This window comes from Nannobrachium achirus (genome assembly GCF_963921795.1).
Source record: "Nannobrachium achirus genome assembly, chromosome: 17".
NCBI classification, from domain to species: Eukaryota; Metazoa; Chordata; class Actinopteri; order Myctophiformes; family Myctophidae; genus Nannobrachium; species Nannobrachium achirus.
Genome location: NC_137824.1, coordinates 56,862,547 through 56,890,092, shown reverse-complemented (window position 1 = coordinate 56,890,092; position 27,546 = coordinate 56,862,547). Strand labels below are relative to the sequence as shown.

At 42.3% G+C, this 27,546-nt stretch overlaps 1 protein-coding gene across 2 annotated transcripts in view; it reads right to left on the bottom strand.

The window, feature by feature from the left end:
- klhl4 (kelch-like family member 4) overlaps positions 1-27,266 on the bottom strand; it is a gene marked incomplete at its 5' end in the record, with an annotated part of 67,488 nt that extends 40,222 nt beyond the window's left edge. The window contains 3 exons of one of the 2 annotated variants that reach the window (XM_080746482.1): positions 443-579; positions 4,894-5,064; positions 26,764-27,266. In XM_080746482.1, the coding sequence (XP_080602608.1) occupies positions 443-579; positions 4,894-5,064; positions 26,764-27,266 (811 nt within the window). The remainder of the gene's footprint in view (positions 1-442; positions 580-4,893; positions 5,065-26,763) is intronic. The other variant, XM_080746483.1, reaches the window with a different exon arrangement.
- Positions 27,267-27,546: the final 280 nt, after the last annotated feature.

The window sequence follows — 27,546 nt, the reverse complement described above, 5'->3', positions numbered from 1 at the left end:
GTTTCTGCCCGACAGTGACGATTTACTTTGTTGGCCGCCCAGCCCCCAAAATGGAACGAAGGCCGCCATTTTATTTTTTTATTTTTCCCTAATGGCCGGCCTGGACCGGCCGGGAATGAACCGGCCGTTCGGGAGTTGTCCCGCTTTTCCCAATGGCCAGCACGTCCCTGCCAGCCACAACAATCCACGCGGCACAGCAGAGGATTAACAAACATGACACGATAACAATCGAGTGGATGCACCGCACGCTTCCTTGCTGGGTGTGACGAAGGACTAATAATGCCATCCCTAAAAACCCTCATGTTTCTCTGCATAATCCGGGTGTTATCCGTGGGCCAATTGAATCGTTGCATTATTGATCTGCTTTAATCATGCTCGCATATGGGAAAATCCCATAACTGCTTATAAGAGCCTAGTGAATGTGTTTATGAGCAGCACTCACCAGTGTAGGCGAAATGAACCAGGGATCTGAGCGCGTCGGGATCCACTCCCTCCATTTTAATCTCCTCCTGCTTGGCCTCCCTCACGTCGTTGGTGAACATCGCGGCAAAGTAATCCGACACGGCGCTCAACACCAATCTGCCAACAATGACATATAGACTATATTACACTTTTGGTGAATTTACTTTCATGCAGACAAATCTGGCATTTGCAAGGAAAACATTGCGCTTAACATCCACGCAGTGATATTGTCTGGCCGTGCGAGGCTAATATTGAAGTGTCATGTTGTATCATTAATAATAATCTATCGTATCATTGTGCTCATTAAACTAAATCAGTGGTTCTCAACCTGTGGGTTGGGACCCCTGGAGGGGTCCCCAAATTATTTCTGGGGGTCCCCAGATGATTAATGTGCAACATTGTTTTCTCACTCTAAAGTAAACAAACCAACAAAGTTTAAGTGTATGGTATATGTACATTTCTAAAGTGACAATTTAAGGACTTTTTAATACCTCTAAAATGACATGTTAAACATTGGCCAAATTGTCAAATATTAGAGGAAGAAATTAGAGGCAGAAATCGTGAAAATAGCCGATCTACATGGTCACAACGCCTCGTGTTGCGACTTAAGAGGCGTTGTGAGCTTGTGTAGATCTACTATTTTCACATTAGAACCGTGTTATACAAAATGTACTCTTTGTGCTCGTCAGGCTGGGGGGGGGGGGTCCCCAGTTAAAATATGATTTGGGGGGTCTCACGGCTTGAAAAGGTTGAGGAGCAGTGAACTAAATCACAGCACACTTTGTTAAAAACAAAAGGTGTTCAGCCTAATACTTTCATGGAGGTTTGTTTCTAATATTGATTCAGAGTTTGGGTGGTTGAAACTTTCATGCAACACTGGTTCTGTATATGAGAGCCTCCACGGCCAAAAGGATGCCGTTCAGATTGTCAAAGGAGAAGATAAAATAAATTAAAACCATAAACAACAATTTCTTATTATAATAACTACGACAGTCAGATTTCTAATTGGGTTCATGCCTTTGTCTGGTTCACACCAGATTGTTGGTTAATGCATGAGGACAAGCATAATCAGATGCTATTACAAGGAAATGAGCTTGCCAACAGTGGAGATTACACCAAAGACTATTTGTTATTCTGACAGGCATTAGCAAGTAATTTTGTTTCATGTGTTCAGCTGCGATTGGAGTAAAGTCTGTGGATCTAATATACAGTGGTTCATGATAAATCTGTAATAATCCTCTCTTAACCCTGTATGTGGCAATGGTAAAAATATGGAGGAGGCTAGGAGCTGGTTATTGGTGTTGGTACAGACCAGCATGTGGTTCTCAACCTTTTACATTTTGAATAACATGGTTCTATTGTGGAAATACCAGATCTACAAGCTCACAATGCCTCGTGTTGCGAGGCGTTGTGAGCATGCAGATCGTCTATTTTCACAATTTCTTTCCTTCATATTTAACAATTTGGCCAATGCTTAATTTGTCATTTTAGAGATATTAAAAAGTCCTTAAATTGTCACTTTAGAATTTTGTCCTGTGAGGGAAATTAAGTATTTTCAGCCCAATCCAGCTGATTCGCTGCCCACAAGGCGCGTGTGAGCAATTAGGGGTTAAGAGTCTTGCTCAGGGACACACATCGCTTCCCTGGGCTTGAATCGAACCTGGGACAACCAGGGGCTCTGGTTCCCCAGGCGGGCTCCCTAACCATGCAGATACATTCTATACACTTAAACTTTGTTTACTGTTGAGTGAGAAAACAATGTTTCACATTAAGTTAATCATCTGGGCTGGGGACCCCTCAAAATAATGTGGGGACCCCCCACAGCTTGAGAACCACTGCAGTACAGGACAACTATACAGTTATGCTTATACTTTGGTACATCCTGTGAGCATGTAGAGCCATGCATGTTCCAAAAGCTAAGTAAGTTACTTTTACTTACTTGTCCAGTCTAATCATTCTACTTGTTAGTTTCATTGGTGTGTTGCAGCAGCAAACAACCCAATAAAGTCCCAGGTTCAGAAAGGCCTGTTTAATTCAGACATTGGACCAATAAGGGGTGGATGCCCATATATTGACATCTGGATGTAATGAACCAGAGTGTTCAAGTGTATCTCAAACATAATGTAGAGAGGAGAAGGGGAAGAGGTGGAACTCAGACGTGCAGAGAATGTTAGAGAGGCAGATAGATATTCATTTGCAATTGTTATATTGCTGTTGATGTACTGACATATTAGCTTGCTTATTATAGTGATGTATTACCTGCTTATTGTAAGTCGCTTTGGATTAAAAGCGTCTGCTAAATGCTTAAACTGTAAACTGTAAACTGCAGGGGCTGACATCTCTAAAAGGGCCTTTTGGTGAAAATATCTAAAATAGCAGACCTCCAAGCTCACAACGCGTCGCACTGCAACGCGATACCAATGCTTAGTTTACTAAGCATAAAAAAGGCAATACTGGAGATGTGGTGTACGGCATGGATTTCTACACAGAGAGGGCAATTCTTTCAGCATAAGATGATGTGTTCAAGTTCAGGAGAGTTTTGACAAGGCGGTTACACCCCGCCGCACCGACATGTCTCCTTTTCGACATGTCTCCATTCCGACACTCACCCTATCTCTAACCCTTACCCTAAACTTAACCCCTATGGAAGTGTCACCACTCCGACAATAAGAAGTCAATTTCGGAGTGGCGACATGTCGGAATGGAGAGCGACACCCTGACAAGGCAATTCTCTTGAATGCTGCCTTCAGGTATGGCATGGAAAGAGGGCATTTGCATTTCTTTCACCATAGTAAAAACTGCATTCATGTTCTGGCACTTTTTAACAGCCGGATAAAAGGGCAGGGGCTCAAGCCTCCTTTCATGTGTGCACGACATGCCTGGTGTAATTTGATCAAGAACACGATCAAGACACGCCAATGCAGACAGGAACAAACCAGTGAACATGGATATCATGGTGGTATGCATTAAAATTGTATGTGTTTACACATTTCTCCTGACAAACATCACCCAAACGCGCAAGCGCAAGGAAAGACTCGCTTTGCATCTCAAAAATCCCCCCGTCGAGGTTCCTGAAGACAGTGAATGATTAATGTTACAACGACCGTTTGGCATGCGTCACTGTTGTGCAAAGTTCTGGAAATCATGCCTGAAGGCCCATATTGACACCCTAACGAAGTTAATTCAAATTAGCTTCCGTACCTATTAGCCAATGCAGATGCAGGTGTAATTAATCAAATCAAAGCGGATGGTCACACACACACGCATGCACGCGCGCACACACCGACACACACACACACCGACACCGACACACACACACACACACACACACACACACACACACACACACACACACACACACACACACACACACACACACACACAGACCAGTGGTTCTCAAAGTGGATTCCAGGGACTCTGTGGGTTCCTTTGGGGGTCTAAATTGACCCATACAAGTCTGTAACTCTGACAGTGTACACATTGGTTCCATTTGTACAACTGTCAGAGTCAAGGGGAGACCTTGATATTTGAAAGTTTGAGAAACACTGACAGGGGTGTCGCACCAAATTCTAGGCCCTATTGAATATTTAAAATCCTTTGTTTCTATGCCAGTGGTGCTCGAACTGTTTCACATGAAGGACCCCCCAAAATGATATGTATTTGGCCACGGACCCCTATCTCAAAATATTTCGTTCCAGGGGACGAAGCAAAATTTGAGTTACGAATGTTTAGACGCTTAAAAAGTACATATATTCAAAGATTTGCACACATTTCTACGACTTTTCAAAAAATAGCAGATCTACAAGCTCGCAGCGCGGCACTCTGTGCCGCGCTGTGAGCTTGTATATCTGCTATTTTTTTAATAGCTAAAGTATAAAATAATTAAGGCCCCTCCACCTTGGGCCCTAGTAACTCAGTCCCACTACCCCCCCCCCCCCCCCCCCCCCCTTGTGACGCCACTGCACATGTAACATGGTTAATAATGCTTCCACTTGCCCATGCATTAGATGTATATAGTGTTCCACCTTAAGAGTGTCCTGCCACCTTAAGACAATTGGCGGCGACTGCCTTTAGACAATGACGTTGTCTCGTTCACTTCCTATTCTCTCCCTGATATGAGAGCAGTAGGTTGTGTTTCATGTGCTCTGGAGATTATTGTATTTTATTTTATTATTTTCGTATGAATATATGAATACATATACACAGAGATATTATGACATATAATGATGCTTTAGATAGTATTCTAATTTCACTGTATCTGCTCTATTTCCAGCCTGTGTTCAGCCATACTATATGTCCAGAGCAGACCAGTGATTGATCCGTTTCTCTGTTCATCAGAATAAATTCACTGAGCTGAGAATCCTGGTCTGTGGTCCATTCTACAAAAGTTACACAACGCACGATCACGTCTGTTACACACAGACGACCAACCTGTGAGCCGGTATCTTGTGGTCCCCCGCGATCAGCAGGACGTCACACAGCTGCTTGTGCTGCAGGTAGGTCTCCATCTTACGGAAGGTCTGCTCCGCGTGATTGGTGGCCTGGAAGAACTCATCGGAGCCGTTGTTGTTGTTCATCCTGGCGAAGGCGTTGAGTGCCAACCTGTGGAAGAGAGGAAGGAGGACATTTGGTGAGACTAAATTAAACCCATTTAGAACGGGTACACATTATTGTGTATCATTATGTTATGCTTCAACTATTGAAAAACAGCTATTTTTGAAAAATCGGAAAATTTAGAATTTTGACCCGAAGTGTCTTTTGAAACCTTCTAAGGTTTTTTTTTTAAAAACACATTCTATGTCAGCAATCTGGCCAGCCATCGTCAAAGAAAAGGTCCTTTTCACTTAACTGGAGCTCAGTAAGTCTGTTCTTGAGAGACTACTATGTCAGTGGTTCTCAAACATTTTCATGTGAAGGACCCCCAAACTGATATGTATTTGGCCACGGACCCCCCCCCCCCCCTCTCAAAATATTTAGTTCCAGGCAGGGACCCCCCAGAAGCAAAATTTGAGTTACAAACGTTCGCTTTAAAAATACATATATTCAAAGATTTGCACACATTTTCACGACTTTTTCAAAAATAGCAGATCTACAAGCTCGCAGCGCGGCACTCGGTGCCGCGCTGTGAGCTTGTATATCTGCTATTTTTCACTGGTTAAAGCATTCAATAATTAATGGACTAATGCCCTGTACTATATGCATCTGATAGTGTCTACCCGGGGTCATCAACATGTCCGTACACAGACAAATGTGTGTTCGTGGCAAGACTTGATTTTGTTTCATACACATCATTATAATTTAATTATTTTCATCACGAGACCCAATTACTGAATGTCAGTCTCAGGGTTTTCTTCTGAATATGTATGACTCTTATTTACTATGATGACACTATGGCATATTAGGAGTCCACTAGTACCAGTGGTTCTCAAATGTTTTATTTTCAAGGACCCCCATAACACTGAGGCCACGACTACACAGAGCTGGATTTTTCATATATACTGGTTTTTCAGATATCCACATAGAAAAATATCTAGGTCCACACGGAGCTGTATATTTCATATATCCCGGTTTTTCAGATATCCACATAGAAAAATATCTAGGTCCACACGACAAAGATATCTAGGTCTAACAAGCACACACACAGTAAAGTATTCAGAGATATCCGGGTTCCCACTTCCCTGTCTACACGGATCCAGTGAATTGGATATTTTTCAATCTCTCCACTTATTTATCCGGATTCAAAAATATCCAGTTTCGCGGCCGAAATATCCAGCTTCGTGTGGCTGCAAGCCCCAACAGCACCAACAAATGTCTAGATTCAGAAATATCCAGCTTCATGTAGCCGGCACCTGAGTGTGTACAAAATAATGGTTCCATTTGTACACTCAGTGTTACAGACCTGTTATGGGCATTCAGGGCTATCGCTTTATGTGTTTCTGGTAATATTGTCTTCTCATTTTGTATGTCTGTGGCAATTATTATTATTTTACAAAAATGTCCACCACAAGCCAACATGGCGATGACCCCTGCTGGCTACAGCTGAATGTTTTCATGATTTAAAATGTTACACTTTTTGTACTTTTACACTTCTTGTTGAAGCAGAATGATTTAGTAGTGAAAGTGTCACAATGTGGTTCCGAAGGTTTCTGACTCAAGCACAGAACGCGAACCTAGTCTGGGATCACTTCACTTTTCGGGCTTGTAACCGGTCTGGAGCGGAAACCACAACACGTCATGTTGTAGTAGTCAAAGGACTACAATTTGGCCGGAACTATCCACCGGAAACAGTTTTAACCCAAAATAATTCCCCTGCGCTCAAGGACATATATAGGGCCTACCTAATAAACTCCTTGATGCGGAGTAGTTTTGTTTCGTATATGCATCTTTTAGTCCAACTGTTAGCGACTGGCAAGACTACACTAGGCTACTTGAGCATTCTAATAGGGATTGGGGAAACAAACGGATGGAACCAAATCAAAGCGACGCCGCTTCTTCTAGTGTTTCCGCTCTTTAGGCGGAAACCAAACAGCCTGTTGTGAACGAACACCAAAGCCTGGTAGGCGAGGTTAAGACAAACCAGAGGAGATGCAAGGATGTTTATTTAACAAACAAAGGCAATACAAAGTGATACACTATACTGGGAAAACACAAGGCAGAAATACTCAAAAACGAACTAGAATATAGTCACTGGCAAAGACAAAGTAACCTCAAACTTACAATGATGAACTGACATAGAAGTGGAGACACTGGGAAGTACAAATACACAAGACACAGGTGAACTCAAACAACAATCAACACTGGGATTGGCTGGGGCACAACAGGACACAGGAGGAGAACATAACTAATCAACAAACAGTAGGAGAGACAAGGCAGTAGGGGCTGTTAAGTATGACATCATTTTGTAGGCAGAGGAGAATTTCTGCCCCCAGTTTCCGTGAATCTTTTTACTATTTTTACTATTTACACATTTTTCTTCTCTTTGTTGTTGAAAGGAAAGTGTTAGAATTATACTTTAGTCGTTATTTTTTAGTCGTTGTTTTTTGAAATAGCGAGGGACAGAAAATGCTCTGGGGGCAGATTCTCCTCTGCCTACAAAATGATGTCACGGCTTAAAAGCCCCACAGGGGCAGACAGGAAACACTACTTCAAAATAAGACGCAAAACCAAAAGTCACAGCAGTGAAACCAAAACATAAGACCAGATACAGAAAGGTCAACAAGAAGGCCTAAAAGTACAAAACTCAAATACAAGAGCAGCGCGCCTCAAAGTTCAAAAACGAATAAAGTCCACACTGACAAGAAGTAGTGAATAGAAGGTACAGTGTGTAGTAAGAAGCTCAAGATCACAGATACTGTTTAGATAAGCTCGGTACAAGTCACTAAGGTGCAGAGCCAAAGCTTTCAGTCTTAAAGTGTCAGCTGTACATTCTAGTCTTGTGGAGTGTCCATAGTCATGCAGGGAAAATTAGCAGAATACCTGTCAAATCTGGGAATAAATTCCTTACCAAACAATTTCTTCACCAATGTGTTCGTAAAGGTGTCTAGTAACATATCTAACAAAGATTGAAATTCAACATCCCTAGCAAAATGTTTGACAGCTAGGGAAATTCTGGGTCTCATTCACTTACTATACACTGTACTATAAGGGAAGAAATCACTCCCACAAATATGCTTTAAGTGGGATGTGAGGGGTCTAACTAGGTGTTTTTAATTATTCTTAACACCGGCAGAGAAGGGTCGGAAAAACACTCGGCTGCGCCTCGGGTTTCCCAACGCCTCTCAGCCGGTGTATACTACCCCGGTAACCACTCGCCCCTTTTGGCTTATTGCTTTAGTACACATATCAAACCTAATTACACAAATTACAAAGTCACTGCAGGCAGAAAATAACACAGGGAAAGGTTTATTTAGATCTATTGAATTACCGTAGTGTCATTCATTGTACGTCTTTCTGTGCAAATTATGGGATGTTTGGAAACAATGCAGGCTGTACTGGGAACGATAAGAATTACATTCTCCGAGAACAATATGACTTGTTTGGACACGTGACGACGCCACGAGATCCTCTGTTCCCACTGGTGCATATTATGCATCATCATCAGCCTCGGCAGACATTTAAACGGTTAAGGACTAAACTCCACACATAAGTGGATAAATAAACACTTAATTCCAAAGGGACAAGTAGCACCACAATCTGAGCAGCACAAGCTGTCTATACAGAATCTAAAGTGTGTATGTGTCCATGTGTGTGTATTTCTGTGTGTGCGTGCTTGCAGGGGCGTCACAAGGGGGAGGGAAGTGGGACTGAGTTACTAGGGCCCAAGGTGGAGGGGCCCTAGTAACTTTAGCTATTGAAAAATAGCAGATATACAAGCTCACAGCGCTGCAAGCTTGTAGATCTGCTATTTTTGAAAAGTCGTGAAAATGTGTGCAAATCTTTGAATAAATGTATTTTTTAAGCAAACATTTGTAACTCAAATTTTGCTTCTGGGGGTCCCTGGAACAAAATATTTTGAGATGGGGGTCCGTGGCCAAATACATATCATCTTGGGGGTCACTGACATGGAATCATAGGTTTCTTGCACACATTTTCACGATTTTTCAAAAAATAGCAGATCTACAAGCTCGCAGCGCGGCACTCGGTGCCGCGCTGTGAGCTTGTATATCTGCTATTTTTCAATAGTTAACATTCATGGGGGGCCCGCAGTGAATCCTTGTACCCAGGGCCCAGAATTTGGTGTGACGCCCCTGCGTGTGTGTGTGTGTGTGTGTGTGTGTGTGCATGTTGGATTTTGACAGGGGGACAAACTTTTGCCAGCAAGCTTCTTCCTCCTCACAACATTCCAGTGAAGTGAGGCTGAGTCCCCACTCCCTGCAGGCTGCTAGATCACAGGCTGTTTAACGTAATCCTTCCGACTCCACAGCGAAATAATACAGGCCAGGCACGTTTTCTGGTGTCCTTCACAGAGTAAATCCACTCGTTTTGACATTTAGGGCTGTTTGTTACACTACATAAACAGATCTAAAGCTGCCTCTCCTGGGGAATTAACTGGCGTCTATAATGCCTCCATGTGCTGTATAAAGATTCATCGTTCAAAAATGCGTTGTTTCTTTTTCTTTTTTCCTTGAGAAGGGGGTGAGCATGCGGAAAACTGTCATTGCTTTTTTAAAGTTTGGGCTTCAAATTTCCATTCATGACAGCTTTGAGTCAGCAGCAGCAGCAGCATCAGCAGAGCTTCAATGATGTAAAAATACAAGCGTGTGAAAATATCGACTATTCTAACAAAGTGTCGGTTTAATGCAGAGTTTTAAACTAACACTCGGAATGTTATTTTATCGTCGTTGTCGGGTGAAAACCGTTCGTTTCGCATTTTTCATTTTAAAAATGATTTAAACTAGTGAAAATAGCCGATCTACAAGCACACAACGCCTCGCGGTGCGAGGCGTTGCGTGCTTGTAGATCTGCTGTTTTCACTACTTTTGTGCAAGGCCTTGTACGATGAAGCAGGGCTTTACTTTGCGAAAGAACATACACATTTGAAACTTGGAGATACGAGGTTTCCACCCGACAACAACGTTATAGAATGCAGGTGCATTCGCGCAAGTACACGGTAAAATCCGGATTGTTAATTTAACTCTGAGAGTATATAAAAAGACACTTTATACTCACATTTAACACACTAATACCCAGGATTTTGCAGTGTATCACAGGCCCGACATATTGCAAACAGCTGAGGAATTCGTACCATCGACTAGAAAGTAAGGGAAAAAGGAGGGCGCGCTTGTATTGACATCTTGATTAACACACTATCATAAACTTCTTTAGTTTCAGTGTGTGCCTTTCCTCTCCTTTGATTACCAGAAGCAACAGCATTTTCCCACAGGGAACAGTTTATATAGCATTCTGGTCACTGCCATACCCCCATAGTGTAGTCTTTATTGGGATGCTTTATGCTAAATACAAGAGTAATTTATAGGCCCTGTCACGGTAATTCCCTACTGACTCTGGAGTCTTGGAGGAGGAACACAGAACCAGACTGAATAAGCAATGGAACCGTAAAGCGGAGATGCATTGCCTTTGTATTGGCCGCGAGGCATGCGGTAAGGATTTTTCATGCCTACCAATCTCATGGACACTAATTGCTTTGGTATCACGTCCTGGGGAGCAGTAAATTTCTCTGAAGTGTTTATTTTCTTTTCAGCAGTGGGTTGGTTTGTCAGAGGTATAGCTCAACAGTTTATTGAGGCTCTAAAAGCACACAATGCAACTTACTCTAGAGAAATGCGCTATAGGGACACAACGTGACACGATAGGTATTATCTCCGACAGAGGCTAACCGGGCATATGGCTAGTGATGCGGCTGTATACAAACCACTTTAAAATGTTATAACACCAGAAAGTGAATAAGTCATTTATGATCACTGATCAGGCACGTGCACACATAGACATCAAAGGGGGCTTGAGCCCCTGCCCTTTTATCCGTCTGTAAAAAGTGCCCTCTCCAGACCATGAATGCAGTTTTTATAGTGAAAGAAATGCAATTACCTTCTTTCCATGCTATAACACAATCCTGAGTTAACTCAGGATTGTGTTGATCGTGTCCCAAACAACAATAAAATAAGATAGGGTTGTCCCAGAGGTGAAGTGGCCCTTTAATTGCCTTGTCCAAACTCTCCTGAACTTGAATGCAGCATCTTATGTTGATAGAATTGCCCTCTCTGGGTAGAAATCCATGCTGTACGCCACATCTCCAGCATCGTCTTGATTCGTTCAGTGTGGTATCACGCACCGAAAATAGCCGACCTCCAGCTTGTGAGCTTGGAGGTCTGCTATTTTCGATATTTCCACCAAAAGGACATTTTAGAAATGTCAGCCCCTGCCTCTCTAATATTCTCTGCACGTCCCTGTCATAATACATAAATATTTGAAATTGAATAGAACAGACAGGTTCCTCAATTCATTTCCTCAATTTGAGTGCTACACCGTTGTAGCTGTGCTCCCTCCAGTGACTCCCTCGTCATCTTGTCTCAACACCTTAGCAGAGACATCACACCATGTTGTGACTCATTGAATCTGAAAATAGACACTGTTCATAGTACCTCAACAAATGAAGACAGGTTATTGTGAAGTCACTGCTACATTGTGATGCTCTTCTCTGTATCACAGGCAGGGATGTCGCACCCAATTCTGGGCCCTGGGTACAAGGATTCATTGACTGGGAACGCATTATTATGCATTATTTTGTGCTTTGACTATTGAAAAATAGCAGACCTACAAGCTCACAGCGCGGCACCGAGCCATGCTATGAAGTTGTAGGTCTGCTATTTTTGAAAAATCTTGAAAAGTTGTGTTTTTTGAAAAAAACTATGTTTCCCATCTCAAAATATTTAGTTCCAGGGACTCAACAGAAGCAAAATTTTAGTTACAAACGTTCGCTTAAAAAATACATATATTCAGAGATCTGCATGTATTTTCACGACTTTTCAAAAATAGCAGATCTGCAAGCTTGCAGCGCCGCGCTGTGAGCTTGTATAATCTGCTATTTTTCAATAGCTAAAGCATAAAATAATTACCTTGGGCCCTACTAGTAACTCAGTCCCACTCTCCCCCCCCCCCCTTGTGACGCCCCTGATCACAGGGAGAAGTCTTCTACACGGCTTTGCAATTGTGTCCGCAGGCAGCTCAGTCGGTAGAGCTCTCACCTTTGGACCGCAAGGTCGTGGGTTTGTTCCAGGGCATCGGCAACTCAGCGTGTGAATTTGGGCAAACATTCCCTCGGATTTTTCATCGGTCTGAGCAAACACTGGAATCCCCTGGAGCGTTACTTCATCAATTACGGAGCACCACTGACGTGTGGGTACAGTACGCTGTGGTCACCTTACAGTTTACAGTTTACAGTTTAGGCATTTAGCAGACGCTTTTAATCCAAAGCGATTTACAATAAGCAAATAAACATCACAATAATAAACAAGATTAAGTGTCAGTACATCAAACAGCAATATAACAAATGTGAATGAATATATATCTAGAAAAAAACTATATAATCCGTAAAAAAGGTTTCTAAAAACCTAAAAACAAATGCTAACTAGCTTCATATATGGTCATTGATTTTTCCAGTAGTGCTAAGGGTTTAGGTGGAGTCTGAAAAGGTGAGTCTTCAGTCCACGGCAAACACCTGTTGGACAACACCTGTCCAACCCCTAAATCGTGGTTCTCAACCTGTGGGTCGGGACCCCCAGAGGGGTCGCCAAATTATTTTGGTGGGTCCCGGCTAGTAGACAAACCAAACCAAAATAAAGTTTAAGTGTATAGAGGGTAACTACACTGTTCTAAAGTGACAATTTGAGGACTTTTTAATACCTCTAAAATGACATATTAAACATTGGCTAAATTGTCAAATATTAGAGACAGAAATTGTGAAAATAGCCGATCTACCGTACATGCTCACAACGCCTCGCAACGCGTAGATCTGCTTCTGCTATTTTCACAATAGAACCGTGTTACTGTATACAAAATGTAATTCCTCAACTCTCAGTGCTCGTCAGGATGGGGGTCAAGTTAAAATATGATTATTTTGTGGGTCACTGCCTGAAAAGGTTGAGGACCACTGCCCTAAATAATGACAAGTTATATCGCTTAATAATCTAATCCAGGGCCAGGGGTCTTCAACAGGGGGTCCGGGACCCCTAGGGAGTCCTCAGAGTTACTACAGGGGGTCCTCCAAATCCTTGTGTGATAGGATAATTATTTTAAATGAACATTTGACCCCTCGCATCCCTATACTCTGAGGAGAACTTCAGCCAAGAATAGTAGATCTACAAGCTCTCAACGCCTCGCAGCTATTTGTGTCAAATAAGTTTGGTGTATAGGTAAAAAGAAAAGAGCAGAACAAGTACAAAGTGAAAGGTCAAGTTTACTAAGTATCGAGGATTTATGATTTTAAAGGGTTAAGTGTCAAACAAGTCTATCAATCTACCCATGAAATCGATGAGAATCTCCATCACACATTTATACAATATGTATATATGTATTCATCTCTCTCTCTCTCTCTCTCTCTCTGCTAAGGGGTCCTTGGCCTGAAAACATTGAAGACCCCTGATCTAATCACAGAATGAAATTCTGAAATTCCTCTTTATTATGATTCAGTATGTACAGTCTGTGAACACATGTAGAGGAATTCATGTCCCAGACTCTTCTGCCTTCGGGCTCCCAAGATGCCAGGTTAATTTGTTGACTTGTTGTGCGTCCTATAGTTTGTGTAGTTTGACTTTTAATGCACAAATTATTATTATTTATCTGTTTTTACATTATAATGTTTAGACTGATGATAGGTTTACCTCTGATCCTTGATTACTGAGGCACTACACTGTCTCTATGCATTTGATGTATTACCTTGTGTTTACCAATTGCTTACTGTAAATCGCTCTGGATTAAGAGCATCTGCTAAATGCCTAAATTTAAAATGTATGCTCACGGAAATGAGGCCTATGTTCAAAGACACATTTTAAACTGTTTATGACTCACATAAAGCACATAAAGAACAATAACAATGCATTGACATACTGATATACTGCATACTGCATTTGCAATCTCCAATTTCATACATAAAGCCTGGAATAGAAGAAGACATGCAACTTACACATAGACAGTGGCACTGTGATGGATCATACCAACCTATTACTCAAGTCTGTTTCTTGTCCTGTTTCTTGTTCATTCTGTCTTTGTACCTCTATCTCTCTCTCTCACTCTCTCTCTCTCTCTCTCTCTCTCTCTCTCTCTCTCTCTCTCTCTCTCTCTCTTTCCCTCCACTCTTGTTCAGAACAACTATTGATGTACTTTTGATCTTAAGAATGCAGTATTACTTTATTTTGTTTATTTATTCATTTTTTTGTGTCAGCTTGTTGGCACTGGGGAAAAAAAACGTTATGTAAATTGTGTCTGAATAATCCCGTAAGGGATGGGCTGCGAAAGGCAGCCAGACACGAAAATAAAATAATTAGTTCGTTCATTCATTCATTCATTCATTCGTTCATTCATTCATTCATTCATTCGATATATTGACATACGCACGTAACACTGACTGAGAAGTTACAGTATAAATGGCATTATGCTGAATATAAGACAGTCTAGCTCTAGCAGAATATGTATGTATAGCCTATGCAGCAGCATAGGCCTACTGTCTGTGATGTACAGTATGTGCCAATGTACAGTATATGTACTGTATGCATGTGTGATGTGTGCTTGCTGAACAAACATGAAAGAAATCTGACAGCAAATCTGCATGCTGAACATTGTAGCAGAATGGTGGAAATATAGAGGGAAAACAAATTAGCATATAGGCTACATGCTTTACATAAAAAAATATATTAGAAATGTCTATTTTTATTTTTAACCTGGCCTCCCCATTTTGGGCATGTCATCAGAGGTGAAAATTAAAAAAGAATTAAAAAAAGAAACAAAAAATAACAAAAACATCGAACCTCGGTTCGAAGTGAAGCGGTGAATTTTTATTCTATGTGTTCTAGAGCTATGAAATCTGTGTTCTAGATCTATACATTCTATCTTCTAGATCTATACTTTCTATGTGCTTTAGTTCTATATTTTCATGAATTCTGAATGAATGATTTTGTCTGGAGGGCCAAATTGTCATGTGAAGCTTGACCAATCCTCAATTCTGCATGCATGGGACAGACATGGGACAGACATGGGACAGACAAAGCCACACCTTGGAAGCGGCTTTCACCGCTTCAAAAAGCAGATCTACAGGCTCACAACACATTGTGAGAATACACGTTTGTAGATCAGCTTGCTATTTCTTGCGACTAGGTATAAAATAGGGGCAGGGCTCAAGTGGTTAAATGTAATTTGATAACGTTGTCATATTGATCAGTATAAATAGGCCTATCTTGGCTTGATGCTTAACGCACTTGACATTAAAAAAAGCTATCAGTGTTCTGTCTCAGTCAGCAGGTATTGCCATCATCTGTACTGAACAAAGTAAAAAAATAAATCAAACCTCGGTTCGAAGTGAAGCGGTGAACTTTTATTCTATGTGTTCTAGAGCTATGAACTCTGTGATCTATACATTCTTCCAATTCTGAATGAATGAATGATTTTATCTGGAGGGCCGAATTGTTATGTGAAGCCTGACCAATCCTCAAAGTATAGTCTCATTGGAAATTTTTAATCATCCAAACATCAGACCGGGACGGACGTTACACACATTCTGGATGTACGGGACAGATAAAACCTGTTCATTCTGGACTGGAATGACCATATATGGACATGAACGGGACACACAAAGCCACTCCTTGGAAGCGGCTTTCACCGCTTCAAAAAAAGGTGGTATTGTACAACTCTAATTTATGTGGATGTCCTGTCCTGTGTCTGATACTGCCTCTGGTGTTTGGTCTTTTCGTAAAAACATACAAGTTGCAACAACATTAGTCAGGGGATATCTTATAGTGTCAAATCTTGGAGTAAATTCCTTACCGACAAATGTCTTCACCAATCTACAAATGTCTTCACCAATCTACTGCATAGTACTGTATCTACTGCATAGTACTGTGTTCTATTCATCTGTCATTCAATGTTATATGAGATACTTAAATGGTTTCCTGTGGAAATAAGCTTAGTCTTTTCATGGATCTCCTTTTAGTAGACCTTGTACCAGTGAACTGTACCGTCATGAAACTGTACCTTTTCCTATGCAAACTTCTAATAAAGTCTTCAATCAATCAATCAATCAATCAATCAATCAATCAATCAATCAATCAATCAATGTGTTTGTAAAGGTGTCTAGTAACACATCTCACAAAGACTGAAATTCAGTTTCCCTAGGAGAATCCTTGACAGCTGCTGAAAGTTGAGGACCCGTTAAATTAGCTATAGGATAAAACACACCAAAATAAATACACTTTAAGTAGCATGTGAGGGGTCAAACTAGGGTTTTTTCATGATTCTGAATCCATTGCAAGCATTTGTTTAGCACGAAAAACATTCCTTGGGTTAAAAACGCCCCCACAAAACTATGGTTTAGTGATGAGTTATCACTTTTCACAGTTTTGTGGGAGCCGCCTTTACCCCAAGGAATGTTTTTCGTGCAAAACAAATGCTTGCAATGGATTCAGAATCATGAAAAACCCCTAGTTTGACCCCTCACATGCTACTTAAAGTGTATTTATTTTGGTGTGTTTTATCCTGTAGGCCTATAGTTAATTTAATGGGAGCCCGACTTTCAGCAGCTGTAACGGATTCTTCTAGGCTAGGGAAACTGAATTTCAGTCTTTGTGAGATGTGTTACTAGACACCTTTACAAACACATTGGTGAAGAATTTATTTGGTAAGGAATTTATTCCAGGACTTTTTAAGATATCCCCTGACTACATGTATCACAGAGCTATTTCATCTTTTCTGGGAGTCCATAAATGTAATTCAGTTTTGGAGTGGAGATGTTGGATGGGAACACCAGACGATTGAAGATGAAGATTTCTCTGACCGAAGATTCACAAAAAATATATTAAATTGGGACATATTTTGTGTGGTCATCCTTGGGCTAACGAGTACAAATGCTGAGGACAAATTTCACATAATGTGCAAAGTGACAACTACCCCAACAACAACTAATAATAATAATAATAAATATTAGTTGTAGTAGTATCTGAATGATTTGTCATTCATTTTCCTGAACAGGTTACTTTGCAATATTGGTAGCTAATGTCACGGTGCTACATGTTATGAGCTTGTAGATCTGCTATTTTCAATGCACAACACTACTGCGCACCTATATATAAATCAGGCTTACAGCTACACAGCTAATATAAATAAACAGAATTAGATTGTTCCGTCTCTTCCTGTGCTCCAGTCCACAGTAGTCTTCTGCACTGGACATAACTCTGTTCTGAAACTGCCCTTCTCAATAACAGGCCATAATGATTCAAGATGTGCTTTCCGTCAACCCAGATTAGCCGGCGGCAGTATAAAGGTCGTGAGTCAGATGTCTTACTGGGCCTCGGAGTCTTCTTCCAACTAGCGTCAACTCCAACCCTCCACATGAGGGGATACCACACCCCCGCCTGAACCAAATGGGGAAAGACTCTTTCGAAATGGATTAGCACAGCCTTTTGTCCCTCCAGGCGGTGGAATTGCTGGGTTGGGATGAGAGTCCAACAACACAGACAAAGCCTGGTGTAGCATAGTGTATGCCAAGTCTGTATATTTCATAAGAAACCTGCTGGCTCTGCGCTCTCATGCCCAGTATGCTGGTAGCAGGGGCGTCACACCAAATTCTGGGCCCTGGGTACAAGGATTCACTGCGGGCCCCCATGAATGTTAACTATTGAAAAATAGCAGATATACAAGCTCACAGCGCGGCACCGAGTGCCGCGCTGCGAGCTTGTATATCTGCTATTTTTGAAAAATCTTGAAAATGTGTGCAAGAAACCTATGTCAAGGACCCCCCCAAGATGATATGTATTTGGCCACGGACCCCGATCTCAAAATATTTAGTTCCAGGGACCCCCAGAAGCAAAATTTGAGTTAGAAATGTTCGCTTAAAAAATACATATATTCAAAGATTTTCACACATTTTCACAACTTTTCAAAAATAGCAGATCTACAAGCTCGCAGCGCGGCACTCGGTGCCACGCTGTGAGCTTGTATATCTGCTATTTTTCAATAGATAATGTTATTAGGGCCCCTCCACCTTGGGCCCCAGTAACTCAGTCCGACTTTCCTACCCCTTGTGACGCCCCTGGCTGATAGCATTCAGATTTGCGCAGAGAATCACTGTACCGTACGCATTTACTGTAATCACTTAATCGTCAGCAGTAGTAGTACTGACTGAGATGATTGCTCTGCACCGAAACGATTTTGCACTCGTTCACACCGTACTCACTCATTCAGCCAGGTTGACAGCGGACATTCTTTTTCGGATATGATCTGTTGTAGCTGACATGCGAGTATGTGTTTGATATTGATAGTGATTGGTGAAATCTGAAATGTAGCTGTGCACAACAAACCATTTATTTTCATGTTTGAATTACACCAGCAAGGGCGATATCAAGTTCGTAAAATGGCCGACAGCCCCTTATCATTATAGAGACCTGTGTAAAATTGCCACATGCCAATAACAGAAATGAAATATATCCCCTTATACCTTGTCCCCTCTGCCATTACAAAACCTCACACGTTATGTTGTAATGCCATGTCAGCATACTTCCTTCACTCCACCTTAGATAATGCACAGCACCTCTGGTGTGATATTGATTAATATTTTGAGCACTGCACTGTGTGAAGTGCGGATGGGCCTTACTCGGCTGAATTGTAAAGTCATTAGTTAACAGATCCGTACAACTGGTTGCTTAATAATGGGATTCTGAGCAGTTGATTTGTAGGTGGGACTTCTCTTTGACAGCAATTGGAGAATGTTTTTGGCTTACAGAGAGTCCTGTACACTTAAAAACAGAAGAGGCCGTTTTTTCTGCTGCTTATTTGTGGCATAATAATATTGATACTAGTAGCCTATGGTGAACGGTAGATGGTAGTATTCCTAGTGGTATAGTATATTTTACTTCCATGTTGAAATCAGAAGTCCTTGTTTATTAGATTACCTAGGATTACACTCTAACACTGTTGAGAAACTCAGTGGAAACTGTGTGAGAGTGAATTATGTGTATCTGGGGGGAACGAGACTACACGTGTGTGTGTGTGTGTGTGTGTGTGTGTGTGTGTGTGTGTGTGTGTGTGTGTGTGTGTGTGTGCGTGTGCGTGTGCGTGTGCGTGTGCGTGTGTGTGTGCGTGCGTGCGTGCGTGCGTGCGTGTGTCTTTGTGTGGGTGGGTGGGTGGTGGGCTGCACATGAAAAATGTGCAGATCTTAGCAGAAAGCTCCTTGAGTTTGATGATGGCAGTTTAAACCCTATAGACTATGGCTCCGCCAACATCAGCAGATTGTCTATAAATTAACATTGCCTGAGATGGGTTAGAAAATAAGACAGTACACATGTATACACACTGCTTAGACCCTATAAGCACTTTAACTTGAATATTCTAACTATAATTCTATAGCATGGTACTTCCCAGTCTGTCCACACATGCGCACACGCACACATTTTAACCATTTATTTCTGTCCACACAAAGGAGATGCATACAAGGACACAAATATTATAGGTGCAGTAGAGTTACATTTACAAAATCATGGCATATGTCCTCATGATACAATAGCAAGGCACTTGGTACTCTACGGGTATAAGTAACAGCGTCTCCGCCATATGTGGCGGCTGCCGATTATAGCGGAGACGGAACAATACTTTGCCAGCCTTTTTGCCTCTTTTTTTAGGCATCCCAAGTTGTTGAAACCCTCTAACAACCAGCCTGTGGGTATGTCCTAGGCTGCCAAATATAAAAACAAATACACACACACACACACACGAGCGCGCGCCGTGCGCGCACGCATGAACACGCACAGAGTATACACAAAACAAACACCTATCTTAGTTTCTAAAATACATTTCTCACCCAAAAGGATACAATATGTATTGCAGTGACCCTACTCTCACTCTGACAGCAAATGTTCTGCTTGACCATAATTGACCATGGCTCCATGGTTCTCTTTCCATTCAAATTGCTGAATGCGACACAGCCCCGAGGACACTGTTAGACTTAAGCCATGGCCCTTGTTAACAGTATGCATGTAAAATTCATGTAAAGCTGCGTCAGGGATTATTTTTCTTTGAATCAAGTCCGTCTGTGGAAAATGACTGATCCTGATGAGGAGTGAAACAAGAAAGAGTGTCCTGCATAACACCCTGCCGGCACTTCACAACACATTTCAGTCTTTTACAGAATTCACCCTTTGTCAAGTCCTGCCCGTTGTCCCACCCCACTTCGCATCCACTGGTTGCTGTGTCTTGGTGGGACACTCGGAGGGACACTCCATCCACTACCATTGTAATTCAGTTGCTTCGTATTGTTATTCTGTGTATTCAATTCTCATTTCAAACGTGGTTTCAGTAAAATGGAGCTGCTCAGTGGCAGTATAGTGACTCAGCATGTTTTTAAATGTTTTTATTTCTCCAAAAATTATGTTTTAGCAAATTCAACATGAAAAAGGCAGAACCAGGGCGGGACAAGGCAGATAGAGCCTGCTGGTTGGTCAGTCAGGGCCCAACCAGAAGGCTGACAAACGGTGAATTGTACTGTAGAACAAAACACTGCACCTTGTTATGCTGAAATATATGCAAACAGACGCAGCAGCGTTGGACAAGAACTTCCAGTATCAAAGGACGAATCACAAAACCTTCTCTCCCATAGGGACAGTGTGCTCCAGAGTCCAGGGCTATTTTTATTTCCGTTAAGTTATCGCATCATAAGGATGCCTCTGTCATTAAGTGTCACTCACATCGTGAGAGACCCCCATAAGCCTTGTGGTGGTGCTATGAAACACTCAACCAATATCTGAATTACTGCTGTTGACAGAGGAGAAGGTGGTGGTATTTCTTTTCCAAAGGCATTGGCGGGGGAATTGAGATATCATTCAAACTAACAGCCCCGCTGACTCAAGCCTCTGTTTGTGTTTATGGTGGGGAGAAGAGGTCAGGGTTTCCATTCCATTTGGGTTAACTCCTCCTGTCATATCCACTGACAAAGATGGGGAGGAGAGGCATGAGGAAAGAACAAATACTGACACTGCATGGAGAGCAGGGGCGTCACAAGGGGGGAGCTAGGGAAGTGGGACTGAGTTACTAGGGCCCAAGCAAGGTGGAGGGGCCTTAATTATTTAGCTATTGAAAAATAGCAGTTCTACAAGCTCACAGCGCGGCACCGAGTGCCGCGCTGTGAGCTTGTAGATCTGCTATTTTTTGAAAAGTCATGAAAATGTGTGCAAATCTTTGAATACATGTATTTTTTTAAGCGAACATTTGTAACTCAAATTTTGCTTCTGGGGGGTCCCTGGAACTAAATATTTTGAGATGGGGGTCCGTGGCCAAATACCTATCATTTTGAGCTTCCTTCACATGAAAAAGTTTGAGCACCACTGACATAGAAACATTGTTTTTTTTTTTCAAAAAAACCTTAGAAGGATTTGAAATATTCAAAGGCTTGCACAAGATAGCAGATCTACAAGCTCAGTCGGTGCCGCGCTGTGAGCTTGTATATCTGCTATTTTTTGTAGTTAAAGCACAAAATAATGAAGTGAATCCTTGTACCCAGGGCCCAGAATTTGCTGCGACACCCCTGAGAGCAACTAAGTATTTTCAGTCGTCACTACACTGTGATGTTGAGAGGTATGTAGTTATTTAAATATTTTAATATTTTTGATTTCTCAGAGAGGTGAAGCCTTTTATGGTCTTGGACTTTGGGCCTGGTGATAAGGCAAATGAATGAAAACAGAGGACACTAAAAGCAACGAAATGGAAAGCGATGGAATGGATTTATTCAAGGTGTTATTCTGTGTGAAAACGGTGACTCTATTAAGGCACAAACCTCTAACTGACTGACACATACATTTTTCAGGCTATTTGAAAAGGGGGTCTAAAATATATCTTTCACTTGCAGCATAGTTCATTTCTAGATATAGCCTCAGAGATTGTGACAAATTATCTGTCAAGGATTTATGATGTGAGACGTAATAGGGCCACCCAGCTGCTGGAGCAAATGAATGTGCATATATTGGTGAAATCCACACATCTGCTTAGCCCACAACCAACAAGCAAGCCAAGGTGCAGTGTATGTCACACGTGCAAAGCCTACTTCACTGTTTAACTCTCAAATACCTGGAACGCGCCCGCCGCGTCGCATTAGATTTGAACCACTTTAACCATTATTTTATGCTTTAACTATTGAAAAATAGCAGATATACAAGCTCACAGCGCGGCACCGAGTGCCGCGCTGCGAGCTTGTAGATCTGCTATTTTTGAAAAATCGTGAAAATGTCAAGTCTTTGAATATCTTTGTCCCGATCTTTGACCCAACTTCTAAATCCTTCCTCTAAATCAGCTGTTCTCAAACTTGTTCATGTCAAGGACCCCCAAAATTACATTTATTCGGCCGCAGACCCCTATCTCAAAATATGTTGTTCCAGGGACCCCCCCAGAAGCAGAGATTTGAGTTACAAAAGTCTGCTTTGAAAAATATATATTGAAAAATTTGCACACATTTTCACGATTTTTCAAAAATAGCAGATCTACAAGCTCGCAGCGCAGCACTCGGCGCCGTGCTGTGAGCTTGTATATCTGCTATTTTTCAATAGTTAAAGCATTCAATAATTGTAGGCCTAAACTGCTTAACTTAGCATGTCTAGAGATATACAGTCATTGTTTATGACCCTGCTTATATTCAATACATGATTTCCAACTGGTACAGTATTTCATATTTAATGAGCGGTTGCAGTTTACATGACATGCAATGCTGATGGAAAAGTGGCTTGTAAAATAGTATTTTCCTGATTATAGTTCATGTCAAACTACATTATGCTGCCATTCCTGCCACGCTTTGCTGATTCAATAAATGCTGTGCCACTAAATCATCAGGAGGGGGAAAAAAGAAAACTACCTCCCTGATTCAATAATTATGTAAAACAGATGCTGACAGAGTAATCAATTCATTTGGATGAAATAAGAGAGTGATGTCAATATGCTGAATGATTTATTACCAAAAAAAAGTGATAAAAAGTGAATTCTCTAAGCATTTTTACTTATTAGCATAGACTGGTGGGTGGAGTAATTGGGTCGAAAAATATCTCTAGTCATTAAAAAGAGTTTGCAGGTTTTATGGCTGTTGGTTGTTAGAGATAATATTCCAACAGTTAAGCAAGCACAGCTTGCATAACCAGTTTAACCCTCGTAGGGTCTTCGGGTCACTTTGACCCGGTTTTCAATTTTCAACATCAAGAAAAAGTATGTTAAAATATGTTTTTATCCATGAAACTTCTTCTGCTTGGCTTATTTACTGTACTAAACATGTGATATGAAAATGGTACATGTCATGCATTTGCAACACCCCCCTGTATCAACATATAACACCCAGGGTCTTCGGGTCACTTTGACCCGGCCATTCAAAGTGTATGCTAAATGGCTAATATTTAGACCATTTCTTTCTGAAAAAACATTGGACATATGGATTTTTGAGTACATAATTTGCTCACCATTACAAATTACATTGATAACAATTCATTCAATATTATCTCCGCCAGGCCGGGATGGCCAAAGGTGAGGGATTATGTTTTCGTTGCTTCTGTCTGTGAACAGCTAATCTCAGTCACCGCTGGACCAGTCAGCGTGAAACTTTACATGTACTCCCCCGGGAGGCCTAGGAAGATATTCAACCCCAAATCGTCCTGTTATAGCGCCACCATGAGGCAGAATTGAGCAAAACAAGTTTTGGGGGATATTTACAATACCGATTTTCTCTGGTCATTTGATCAATGTCATGGCCTACAGTATGTGTCACATTTTCTATTCAGATTGGCCACGATTCCAAAGATGCTTACGATTTTTGCGGGAGTGGCACATTTTGCTACCAAATGGGAACTTCATCCCTATGCCACTTTACAAATTCCAAGTTCCACAGCATTCCGACGTGATTTGTAGCATTTCTTTTTTATTTTATTTTATTTTGAGTAGCCAATTATGGTTTACCCTCTTTTTCTCCCCAATCCAGTCCTTATGCCAATTGATTCCTCCCCTATGTTGTCACTGCTGTTGTATCCTACCGAATCACCTGACAGTGAGGACCCCCCACCGAGTGGACGTAGGGCCTTCGCCCTTCGTCCTACTCCTCCCTCCCAAAACCAGCTGCCGCCCAGCCTGGCTGTAGGAATACATGTACAATTATCAACCTCTCCGCCCAGCTTCCCTTCCCTCGAACAACAATTGTGTTTGCATAGATGCCCCACGATTGATTCAAATCCACAACCTCTGTGGCAGTGACACTGTGCCATCAGAGCACCTGTAGCACTTTGTGCAAATCAGAATGGGACAAGAAATATTTGACATATAGTTCTTGATCAAATGACAATAGGGATAATATGTACCAATTGGTGTGAGATTTGGACAAAGTCTATATTGTAATACCAACAAGATATTTTGCAAAGATCAGTCTCATGGTGGTGCTATAAATGACAGATGGAAAAGATCTCTAGTGGAGTTTCTTTCTAGGCCTCCTGGGCGTATGTGTGCCAAGTTTGATGCTGAAGTGGTGCCTGAGATTAGCTGTTCACACAACAGCCTGATGGTGGCGCTATAAGAGGCAAATGTGAAGAATTAGGGGAGGAGGTTCTTCCTAGGCCTCCCGGGAGTGTATGTGTGTAGTTTCACACTAATTGGTCCAATTTGCCTGAGATTAGCTGTCCACAGACAGAGGAGTGAAAACATAATCCCTCACCTTTGGCCATCCCGGCCTGGCAGGGATAATACAAAATATTTATTGAATTGTTAGTAAAGTAGTTAATAATGACAATCAAATTGTGTTTAATATGATTTTTGGGGATTTCTAAATACTTTAGAATGGTTTAATATGAGCCGGGTCAAAGTGACCCGAAGGCCCTGGGTGTGACTAAAACACGAGGATCCTACGAGGGTTAATGTTTTGGTACTTGTGAAAAGATGGTCACTAGGTATAGTGTGGTATTAGTATTTTAGGCTAGTGTGAACTCAAGGACCCCAAGAGATGTACAGAATCCCTACATTTTTACTGCGAGGCACATGTTTAATACATGCGCCCTCTTTCACACAGGGATCCCAAAACACCAGCATCTGCCAATTATGGCAACACGAAAGGCAGAACGCACACAGCAGATACAAAAATCGCAGTATCTTAGTTCAGAATAATTCATGTCCTATTTGGGGCATGCAGCCATATCCACTGCCTGCCTGTGGCATTCATTTCATCCAGAATGGTGCGTATACTGTATTTAATCGTATCAGGGTCGTCATAAAAAATCAAAAGGACAGGTTCATTTTCATTTCTCTCATTTCATCACCAGGTGGTACAGAACAAAAGCGCCAGGCACAGAGCAGGCGAATACAAGGACCAATCACCTCAAAATGCCACACTAGACTAGATAAAAGAAGAGCGAGTCCTTTCATCCTTGATGACAGGTGCTTTCAGTGCTCCACCAGACATCACACAACATGCACCCTGCAATAGCAGCACCTGTTCACTTCCTGCAATGAAGACACAGGGTCGTGCAAAAGAGAGAGAGAGAGAGAGAGAGAGAGAGAGAGAGAGAGAGAGAGAGAAAAGAAAAACAAAACTGGAAAAGCAGAGGGAAGCCAGAGTAAAATGTCCAAGGAGCTAAACCTTAGATTTTTTGGGATTAGAATTATTGAAATAAAATGTTATGGCCTACAAATGTGACCGGAGCTGCAAGTGGCATTTTATTGTAATAGTGGTGGAGGAGGAAGAGATTTGGATCATTCCTGTGATTGCCATTCCTATACTCTCTCATCCCAACGTGTTACATGATATACCGGTACAGGTAAGATTTGTAAGATTTTATTGAAGGGAAAGCCCCATTGAGATGCAGCATCTCATTTTCAAGAGGGACCCATAAGAACATGACTCTTATGGCTCTCTCTCTCTCACAACCCACTTTTACAGTTACTCTGTGATTGAATGCATTAGCATGGCTGCCGTGTAAAATGTGAATAATGCTCCGAGGAATCAAGCAGAGGTTTCCTCCACATGATATCCGCCAGTGGCCTCACAACAACACAGGCATGGGAGGGAGGGAGCACAGAATAAAATCCCATGAATAATTAAGAGCATGTTTTATTGCGTTGCCGTGCCTACGCTGTAGCACGCTGTGGAAACTGCGACTGAACTGTCCCCCAGGTGAGCCATGGTTGGTCGCAGCTGCTGAGCCAGGCTTAATTGGGAAATGATAGCAGCACAGCTAATTTGATCTCTGCTTTAATTAAAGGGCCTGCATGCCAGGATGGCACCGCAAATACGGAATGAAGTTGAAACGCCGCAGACGTACTGTGTAAGGAATGGATTCCCGGAAACTACAAACTTTACAATTTACTAGTCTTGTGCGTGCCTAGGCTTTGAAGCAAAATGTCACACACAACAACAAATGATTGATTCTGCTAATTCTAGATAACGCCGCCTCGGACACCAGACTTTCTCTTTGTGAGCAACACCACACTCTACATTCAACAGTCTGTCTATTCTCATTTGGTGCATTCCACGAAAGCTACACGTTTTCCATTCACCACTGTCTAAATCAGATTTCCTGCGAATTCGATGTCTTCCCGGAACACTATAGTCTGTCCATCACATGAGAGTCATCATCATACCTTTCTCTGGCTTCCACCTCCGCAGGGTCCTCGCCGCTGCCCTTCACATTGTCTTCGCCGCTCTTGGGGTCCTCCTTCCTGGTGACGCTGGGCGACGAGGCGGTCTTCGGGGGCTCCTCGCTGACCTGGAGAGTGTGAATGGTGTTGTGCTGCTGCTGGTGGTGCCAAGATTGATGACCCGCTCTGACATAGACTGGCGTGGTGGGCCCCCCCGGCGTGGGCGCCAGGATGCTGTGGTGGACGGGGCTGTTCTTCCGGAATCCCCCTCCTCCTCCACCTCCTCCCACTCCGCCCCTGTCCCGGGAGTGACTCTTCAGGCGGCCCTGCACGGGGGTCCCTCTGTGGTCCAGGCCATCCTGCTGGATGTAGCCCCCCACTCCGCCGCCGCCTCCCCCGCCGCCGCCGCTGCCGGCCGAACCCTGGGACGACGAGTGGCTGAACCAGCGCCAGCGCAGCCGGAGGATCTGCTTCACGTCAAAGTCCTTCTTCCCCGACACGGACATGTCCTCCTCCTTTCAGCTGGGAGATGAACGTGGGGTACCCAAAAACATGGAGGAGGAGCAGAGGAGAGAAGACCCTGGGTTTCAGTCCTTTGCTTGAATACAAAGTGCCTCCTCTATCCTCTCTCTCTCCTCTATTGTCTCAGTAGTACTACCAGGCAGCAGCAGCACCTCCTCGCTCCGCCTGCACTGTCTCCTCCGCTGCTCTGTTAGAGGATAAGGAAAACAATCCTCTGCAGCTTTTGTTCCTGTGCCTGTGATTACAATCCTGCCTCCAACTCTC